The sequence below is a fragment of the Nematostella vectensis genome, chromosome 15 (assembly GCF_932526225.1).
Source record: "Nematostella vectensis chromosome 15, jaNemVect1.1, whole genome shotgun sequence".
In the NCBI taxonomy this organism is placed as follows: Eukaryota; Metazoa; Cnidaria; class Anthozoa; order Actiniaria; family Edwardsiidae; genus Nematostella; species Nematostella vectensis.
The window spans coordinates 7,904,861-7,914,562 of NC_064048.1; the positions used below are offsets into that span (position 1 = coordinate 7,904,861).

General features: G+C 40.1%; 1 protein-coding gene across 3 annotated transcripts; it reads right to left on the reverse strand.

Annotated features, from left to right (window-relative positions):
- Nucleotides 1-570: 570 nt before the first annotated feature.
- On the reverse strand, nucleotides 571-9,101 carry LOC5509994 (zinc finger protein 208). 3 transcript variants are annotated; one of them, XM_032379084.2, is made up of 5 exons: nucleotides 8,986-9,101; nucleotides 6,784-6,933; nucleotides 5,759-5,863; nucleotides 4,678-4,944; nucleotides 571-3,778 (listed from the first exon to the last, which is right to left on the reverse strand). In XM_032379084.2, exons 2-5 carry the CDS (start codon nucleotides 6,895-6,897, stop codon nucleotides 701-703), a joined length of 3,564 nt encoding a protein of 1,187 aa, XP_032234975.2. In that variant the 5' UTR covers nucleotides 6,898-6,933; nucleotides 8,986-9,101; the 3' UTR covers nucleotides 571-700. The 3 variants fall into 3 exon arrangements, with proteins under 3 accessions (XP_032234975.2, XP_032234976.2, XP_032234974.2); XM_032379085.2 differs by having other exon boundaries at nucleotides 6,915-7,001; XM_032379083.2 differs by having other exon boundaries at nucleotides 6,784-7,001.
- Between the last annotated feature and the right edge of the window lie 601 nt (nucleotides 9,102-9,702).

Below are 9,702 nucleotides of genomic sequence, written 5' to 3' on the forward strand. Positions count from 1 at the left end.
TGTCGAGAAACATCGTTCGAATTCCATAGGAGGATGGGACATCGTTCGCATTTGTAAGCACCTTCAGCCCGTGGAGGTAGACTACGGGATTGCTCGTGCCTCTCTACATGCAGGAGAAAGTAGCTATGATTGGTGATGGCTCTACCACAGTATTTACACGTGAATATATTGCTCTTGGTTTTCATATTGTGGTGAGCTTTCACATGATGCAACAGCCGAGAGCGAGCTGTAAAACCTTTTCTGCAAACTATGCATTGATGTGGTTTCACGTTGATTCTTGTCGTGGGATTGGAGCTTTGACCCAATGAACTTTCGTTGTAAGTTGTCCTTGCTTGGTTTCCAATGCTGTAGAGCACGGTGGTATTTTAAACCACGCTCCGTGTTGTATACCTTTTTGCAGGATTCACACTGGAACATCTCTTGTGAGCGGACTTTAGGAGTTGACGCATTTTCACCCTTTTCATACGTTTGCGGCGCATCAGGTGTTATATGCGGAGTTGGCTTTGCAACGCGACTCTTTGTCCGACCGCTTTTTGTCGACTTTCTATGTGTTATAGCGTAGTGGTACATGATACCAAGGTGGATGCGGTACTTCTTACTGCATGTTCGGCATTGGAAAACACTCTTCGCGCTGTCTTTCGAGGCACTACTCTGTGTTCACTTGAATCTTGTTGAATGGTTATTTTTAGAGATTGTAGCATCACGCCATGGTAGACTTCTTTACTGTGGCTTTCCGGTGTTTTATCGCGCGGTGGCACGCAAGCCCTCGGTGTGTGTTGTACTCCCTTTTACAGAGAACACATTTGAAGAGTTTATGCTTACTTGCAGTCGACGCCACTTTGCCGTCAGATTCTTTCCGTGTGTTTATTCCGTGCCGTATAGAGCGATGAAAGTTAAGACCTACGTGCGTTTTGAATTCTTTTTCGCAGATATCGCATTTGAAGAGTTTCTGGTTACCTGTAGTCGAGGCCGCATCGCCGTTAAATTCTTCCGGTGAGTGTTTTCCGTGCCGTAAGGAGTGATGGAATTTGAGACCTAACAATGTATTGAATTTATTTTTGCAGAGATCGCATTTGAAGGGCTTTTGTTCATCTACAGTTGACGCCTCTTTGCTGTCCATTTCTATTTCTGCTGATTCCTTCTGAAAATACCATTCTTTGTGTTTGTTGGTAAAATGGCATTTCATTGCCTTCTGAGATCTGGGGAAGGCAGAATCATCTTTGCACACGCTATCTGGGATAAAAAAAATGCCTCGATGCTTAACATTGCAGTGATATCTAAGAATTCTGTGCTCTCGGAAGACTTTTCCGCAACGAATACATGACCTCTGGTTTGGAAAGTCATGCGTTTCAAAAGCTACCCACTGGCAAAGAACTTCGGGGGGAATGGGTTGGTCCTTTAATTTATGCACTTTACCTCCGTGTTGTTGCCTGATATGGGCTATGAACTCTTCCTTTTTCTCAAAGCTTATTTGGCACTTTTTACATGCGAATGCCCCCTCGCACTCGATAGACTCAGGCTTAGGAAATGTCTGCTCATTTTCGGTAAGGTTGTCCTTATTGGCCGCTGAAAGAAGTTTCTCTCTCGTAACTTTGTTCTTTTTACGATGAGTTTTGCGTTGATGTCTTGTCAAGGTTAGTGACTTTGTGAAGGTTGCCCCACAAATGCTGCAATAATAAGCAGGAATTTTTTTCACCTTTTCAAAATCACAATCGGTAGGCTCAAACTTGGGGAATACCTCTTTATAAGGAGCTGGGGAGTCACAATCAGGCAACGAAAAACCGTTTTGTGCTGAATTCGAGGGGACTGAATCTTCCTTACACATGCTGCCAGGGATATAAAACTTATCTCCATGCTTCGATTTGCAGTGACTTATTAGAATACTGTGCTCTACAAACATTTGCCCACAGCAGATACATAACGTCTGGTTTGGAAAGTCCCGCATTTCGAATGCTACCCAACCACCATGACCGTCGAAAAAAAGAGGTTGGTCCTTCAACGTAGCCACTATACCCTCGTGTTGTTTATTGATATGAGCTACGAATTCTTCCTTAATCTCGAAGCTATTTTGGCACGTTTTACACATGAATGGCCCTTCGTTTTCGGTAGACCCGGACTTGATTATGTTCTTTCCCCGATGGATTCGGCGATGGTGTCTAGACAACGCCTTAGACTTGCCAAAGCTTGCCCCACAAATGCTACAACAATAGACAGATATACTTTGCGGGTTGGTGGTTTTAGATTTGGGAAATGTCTCCATTAATTTAGAGGAGCTGTTCTTGGCCGACGACAGAATTTTGTTCTTTCTCCGGTGAGTTTTGCGTTGATGTTTTTTTAACGTAAGGGACTTAGAAAATCCTGCTCCACAAATGTTGCAGTGGTAACCGGGACGTTTCGGTAGCTTCTTGACGACAAAATCAACAGTGGAATCATCTTTGGAATAGTTAAGACTGACAGTAGATGCCTTAAGACCTGTAGAATGGCCCTCATCAGAACCAGAATAGTTCAAATTTGATGAATCAATCTTGCTGTTATTTCTGTGCTTTTCGTGATGATGCTTCTTTAGAGCCTTAGAACTCTCGAATGAAAAATCGCAATATCTACACAAGAAAGGAAAGTATCCAGGACTGATTGCGAGGATTTTGTCCGCAAGGTCTGAAAGTTCCGCCTTAGACAAATGCTGAAGATGGTGACGCCTGAATTCACTTCGGCAAGAAAGGCTTACCCCACAGACGCCACAATCAATATATCCTTCAGAATTCGTTAGCGGGTCTTCTAACTTCAAAGCATTATGTACAGAACATGCATGCCTTTGAAGTCTCCGGATTTGTAAGAAGCTTATGCCACATAATTTACACGTGAAACACTTGGAAGGGTTTTGTTTTTTCGGAGAACCAAAGGATCCGTGCTTGTGACTGAGGTTCTTAGAACCAAAGGATCCTTGCTTGTGACTGAGGTTCTTAGAACCAAAGGATCCTTGCTTGTGACTGAGGTTCTTAACGGAAGCATTCTTGTCATGTTTCGTGTTTTCTATCCTTTTTTCTACCAACGTATTGTTAAGACGAACAGTTTTAGACACTTTTTCTGAACAATTTTGTTCACTGCCCTTGGGAACCTTAGTATATTGAACACGTTTAGATAATCCATCTGTTTCTTTTTGCTTGAGTTCAGCAGCTGACGTCGTCTTACCCTTTTTCAACACTGTTATCAAGTGAGGGCTTCCTTTGCCGTCAGCTACAGTAGCATCTAATTGCGGCAAAGAGTGTGTATGACGCCGATGAAAATTTAGGTATACAAGGCGATGGAATCTTTCATCGCAGGCCTGACACTGGTACTTAACACGCGCGGCTTCGTGTTCCTCACGTGTCTTATTCTCATATTGCGCTTTGTGACGCCGTAGATAGCAATCGTTCGTGAAATTCTTCCCGCAAATCAAGCATTCGAATTCATAAGTGTTTTTTCTACGTCGCTTCCCTTGGACGAGAGACACACTTTTTATTTCTGGTGATTCTGCCTTGCGTTTCAGTTTTGACTCAGCATTTTTCTTGTGCCTAAGCTCGCAAGGCATCACATGTTCGATACTGCGACTTGGATATTGAAAGCCTCTTCCGCAATATGAACAAACGTAGGGGAACTTTCCTAACTGCTTGTCAACGATGATCCTGGGGTCTTTGTCCAATCTTTGTTTTTCATTAGCCGGTGGCGACCTGGGACCACCAAAGAAATCGTCTGGTGCATTTTTAGAGTTTTTCTTCGTCTTGCTTTCAGCATTATTTGCCTGAAAAAAAAAATTAAAATTAACAGGAGATTAAAACATTCAACCCCTAATATTGGTTAGCGGTTTTTTTTTCCTGGCTTGCCTTCATTACTAACAATCGAATGCTATGCTCCAACAGAAAAAATCTACGGACCCAAAGTCCTAATAGTTGACTAAGAGCAAACCTAGACTCTTGGTTCATCGGTTTACGGAGAATATTCTCGTGATCAAACACCAGCCGTTTAAACACGAACGCGCGCTATAAAAGGGATAGCTCCACCCCCTCTTTCGCAAGCTCTCGCGCAAGTCGTCGTCATTCACAACTAGACTTCATTGAGTGCGGACCTCTGTAAACCGCCGGAAGAAAACATGCTATAAGTAGAGCCGTACGACAAACTACAACAACGTTTATGTACAAAAGAGTGTTAAAGAGCTATAAAGAATATTCGGGAAAGTGTTTGAAATCCATTCTCTACAAAACCAAGAGCAAAAATTGTGCTTGAGAAATCAAACACAGCGCGCGCTCGTTTGAAATAGCGTCATTACAGTGCGCGCACATACAAACAACAAACCTATCTAATCCTCGCTACTTTTTGTTCTGTTTCAAGAAACAGCTGTTGATAAGGCTATGTTTGCTTCAATAGTGTGTCATCGTCACTCTAGAACTCTATTGTAGTATTTTGGTCTCTCTCTCTACGGAGCTCTGCACTCAGTGATGTCAAATGACGAATGAAAGCTTGCCTTAGTCAAGTCCCTTTTATAGTGCGCATTCGTGTTTAAAAACAATTCAGAACAAACATTCAGCAACAATCTATATGTTTAACTTATTTTTTCTACCATTTGGTTCAGAGAGAAGCTAAATCTTATTTTTCAAAGTTGCCTCAAGGGCAAATGTAATTAAAGAAAGGGATCTTTCTCACCTTTTTATTTTTCTGCACATGTTTCGGCTCGCAAACTGTCAAATGTCTCAGACATCGGTTTGGGTATTGAAAACCATAATCACAATAACAACATCGATAGGGACGTTTGCCATACTCTCTTTTTACAACAATCCTGGGGTCCAAGATGCGGTCATTTCCGTCTCTCCCACAACCAGAGTCTCCTGTTCTTGGCATGTTGACGAAGCTACACTTGGGCTTAGTGACTTCTAGTTGCTCAGCCATAGCGGGATCTTCAGTATCGCTACCCTGTAAATGCGCAAGCTTAGTATTTAATCATATAATGCTGATTGCATCACTACCCAGCCACCGCCAAAACTTCTCAAACTTTGATAATTTGATCCATCTGGCACCTATCTTTTTAGGACACGTATGATACACATAGAACATCTACTATGTCCTAGAAAAGCCATTTTGATTTTAATGACCCATTCTCAAAAGAAAAAAAAACAAGAATTAATAAACAATTGCAATAGGTTAAACACACACATACACATGTATGACTTAATCACTTTTGAATGGCAGGGGAATGTTTGCAAGTTGAGACTTGGTAAAGATGGCAGCATAGTAATGTGAATGGATGTACTGTTGATTTCAGTCTTACTTTAAGATTGGTCATCATTTTCGCTCAGAGTTTTTAATAGACGTTTTGGATGGGATCATAATATTCTGAGTACGCGTATTCAGAAATAGGTTAAAATGCAGAGGCCTTTTCTCTTATATATACATACAGTACTTAACAGTAGACATTATACTCTGGCTTGACTGCTTACAAGTTGATTTATAGAATGAAACTATTTTTTCCGACCTTACTCAGTTTTAGTGCAATTTTTATTTTCCCTAAAAAGTTTTATAATCACCACAAAACATGTAAGATGTCATATCGACATCTCTGCAAAATACAAGAATGAAAAGGAGCTACTGCAATATTTGCAATAAAGTTGCTATAAATAAAGACTTTGTTTTAAGCTGGATATTTCGAGATCTATTTACATAAATTGTCTTTGAACATTGAAAGAAAACAACAAAAAAGGTTTTGCTTATAGTGTATCTTTAAGCTTACATAAGAATCTTCAGTTGCCTCTTCCAGAGGCATACATTCACCAGTCTCCATGTCAATAACTCCAACAAGCTGTTTGGTGGCTTCTTCCTCGGGTGAGTGCTTAACCTGTTAGTTGAACAATTATCAACATTTTGTACTCAAAGGGTTGTCTGCACTGGGAAAGCCTAATTGTGCTTAAGCATTTGTTCACATCATACCATTGCTGAAGCCCCTTCAAAGCATCTGGTCAATCTGACATGTGGGGAATATAAATCATCAATGCTTCTAGTTTGTGGATCCTCATTTAAAGGTTTTTGGTAAAATATATAAAACCTGTTTATTGCACTCTATTTACAAGAAGCATCAGTTTTTATTATTTTTTCAACAGCTCAGCTTTGCCAGGTGCTTTGAAAGGGCTACAAAAATGGCTTCAATATAAACAAAATGCCACACTAGACTTTTTCTTACATTGGGGGTGAGGACAGGGGAATAAGCCCCAGTGGCCCGTTTCACTGCTTGCATTTTCCGTTCCGTTGCTACAGCCCTGATACTGGTGAAAGCCAGAAGCCAAAAGCCAGAAACAGCCTTAAAAAATCAATCCAATCCAGATTGCCATCGAAGCATTATTCTCAGGGTATTGTACTTTTAAAAATGTCAAAAAAAGTAAAGTAGTACAGTACCTTTGTAGCCAGCTTTATGCAGTAGCCACTGTACAAAATATCAACATATTCGCCTTCGAGACTCTAATAAGCTCTCTGTAACTTACCAAGGCTGCGCTATGCATCTTTACTGTTCATACAAGGTGGCATAGTAAGGTAAAGTTAAGTGAAGTGGAGTGAAAACGCTAAGTGGCCCCTTGCTCTTGGTCCTAACGTTAGTGTTACAACTTTACTTATTTTGAGAACTCTTGATGAGCATTCCCAAAATGCTTCAAAGATTAGGCCAATGACAAAGTTCAAAGCTATTGACTGACAGATACTAAAATGTATTGAATGCATAAAGGTGAGTTAGCAGACTTAGACTAGGTTATAGAGAAAAGCCCTTACATCATGCAAGCTGGTATCCTGTGGTGGCCACCTGTATTCCCCTGTAGTGGTATTATGATAGAACACGACCTCTCCAGTGTCACAAAAGTACACCTCCCACTCTGCCTCCATCATTAAGCCCTTTTCCTCACCGTCCAAATGCTCGCTATGCTGCAATCAAGACGTTGGCATTGAAACAGAGGCAACTACCAAGGCTCGAAATGAGGTCCATTCTTAGCCTGTTGATAGGGAAAATGAAACAGCTATAATTTACAGAGTGTTTGTGGCTTTTAATTTGAAAAAAACAAAACACAATTACGGAAGTTCAATAAGACATTGATGTAGTTATTTTTTTGGCAAAATGAAACTTGTCACAGTTTAAGACAAAAGAAAGCTCGAAGGTCTTTTTTTTAAGTAAATACAGGACTCATACAGACAATTCATCCCATTATATTAGGTTAGGATGGCCCATAGAAGGATAACTCTTACTTGCACTTATCTAGAGACTGGAGATACTTAGCATGTTACAGCTGCTAGTCATTGAGTAAGCATGAAGCCATTGAGTAAGCCTGATGCAATAATACTGATTTTATATAGCATAGATCACAATTCATGCCATTCACGAATCATGGTCAACAAATTACAGTTTCCGACGTTATTTTGACAGGTAGGCAAAGCAGAAAACTGATGAGATTCTGTCAGAATCCCCTAGAAATATTGCGCCTATAAATAAAATGATATGGAATTTTAGCTACTAGAAAGGACTCTTTCAAGGAAGAAATCTTCCAAGTGTGATGGGTCTAACCCATGAAGTAAGCGAGATATTCCAACATTTAATTTTTTTCATGTTCCTCACCGCTCTATACGGTGCATACAGTTTACAGTGATTTGTATAAGAAAATTGTAATACAAACGCTTGATTTCTAGAGCTACCAGACTTCCTAGGTGATATCTCGAAGTTTAAATTTTAGTTTGGTGGATATCTCCCCATTTTTGCTGTAATCTGAGTCTAAATTCTGACTGAATCTCACTAATTTTTGTGTGCTCTCCCTACCCATCAAAATAGTGGTGGAAACCATGTTAAGGCCTTTTTATCTTTTTCACTATTCAAAAAAGGTGCTCATGGATCGCGAAAATAACAATAACCACCCCGGATTAATAAAGCTCTCAGGGAGTGGGAAATTTTCCTCAAAGTTTTGCACCACATCGTGGGGTATTACTGGATTCACCTGCATATAAGACCTTAAAAATCAAGGTGCTTCTTATACGAGAAATGCCACTTTTTAAAATTGAAAAAAAGTTGAAGCCGATGGTGATTTTCAAACGTAAGTCGATGCCAAAGATAAAGGACAGTCACAAGGTTTTTCATCAAGGAAACACTGGTTTTAGTTCTATTGAATCATTTACTAACCGACAGCAAATTGTCTTTTTACGTTTTTTTTTTCTGGAATCGCTGTAACGAGCAATTCAAGTTTTAAAACATTTGAATATTGACTTTTTACTATTTAGAGCTCGAAGTTCTGGGTGCGTGTTATACAAAGGTGCGTTTTATACGCGGGTAAATACTGTAGTCTGTTTAGTCTGTTTTTGGACTCCAACCAATGCTAATTCCCACTCATGTCCTGGGGTGGAGGGGCCCTGGGGTGGAGGGGCCCTGATATACTTTGACTGGTGCATCAGTACAATTTTCTACACAAATTTGGGAAGAATTTTTGTTTTTTCATCCAGAATTCACTGACAAATTATCCTATTTCTGCGATGTTATCTTAGATATTTTCCTTAACAGGGTCAGACCCTTGATGGGTCCCGTATACTCAAACAGAGGCTGAGTGCCTCTCTTGGCCACGCCCGGGGAGGGGAGGGGCGTGCACAAATCCCCCGCAAAAAATCAATCGATCAGTTGTAAATCGCCCGGTGGTAAATCAGTCGATCGTAGAGATCAGTGGTAAATCGACTGTGGTAAATCAGTCCATTGTTCTGAAATTCAAATACACTTTGTGCTTAGCCTTACTTTTGTGCTTAGCCTTACTTTTTAGTCCGCATTTCATAAATGTGTGCTGCATTTACCTACAATACTCTGCGGATGTCGTATAAAACTGGTTCGAAATTGAAGCTTCTCACATGCCGAAAGCAGAGCAGCTATATATCACGAATTTAATTTCGTTTTTGCAAATGAAAGATATATTTCTACAAGAAATCAGCCGACGATAAATAGAAACTTACCTATCCTTGCGGTATTGGGAGGACTCATCAGTGTTCTAAACGAAAAAATTAAACCAGAAAGCGTTGAATTCACCGTGAAATGCACGGCTTATCCGCCATTGATGAATCTGCCGCAACAGAAGAGCCCGCATTCCGGGCAGCGGACGTTTTGGGGACAATTTCGAATTTATAGAAAATTGCAAGGGCTGTGCCCTATGTTCCGCATGATAATAATTTTTAAATCTAGTCAATTTTTTTTTTCATAATTTCATATAGATTACAATCAATTTACATGTATTTATATATATATATATATATATATATATATATATATATTTAGCTTTATCAGTAAGAATCTACAATTTTAAATTTTTAATAATCAGTATAATTTTTATAATTTTATCTTTTTTTGTGTCCCCCAATTAGTAGGGGTCTTATCCCCGGCTAGAGGTTGTTTATGACACTTTAATAATGTTTCTATCTATAAAGTTTCTAATTTTCCGGTAGGTACTTCATGTAACCCACCCTAGATGGGCAGGCTCAATGCGATGACCACAGTCCACAAAGCATGGATGGAGGCCCTGAAGCTGGGATAGTCTCTTACCAATTGTGCCACAGGTAGCCCAGGCAATGGTTCCGAAGCTTGTTCGTAGCTTGGAATCGGCTGTTATTCTTAGAGGTAAAACGAGTGGATTGAAGTCGCGATTTTTTGTGAAACATTGCCAATAAAATTGCCTT

What these genes read in the sequence shown, in the direction of transcription:
- LOC5509994 (XM_032379084.2), bottom strand. Translation starts at nt 6,897, where the DNA reads ATGATGGAGGCAGAGTGGGAGGTGTACTTTTGTGACACTGGAGAGGTC. An exon ending in AGGATACCAGCTTGCATGAT is followed by an intron (nt 5,864 to 6,783) that starts GTAAGGGCTTTT and finishes TTCAACTAACAG; the next exon opens with GTTAAGCACTCACCCGAGGA. An exon ending in AGGCAACTGAAGATTCTTAT is followed by an intron (nt 4,945 to 5,758) that starts GTAAGCTTAAAG and finishes GCGCATTTACAG; the next exon opens with GGTAGCGATACTGAAGATCC.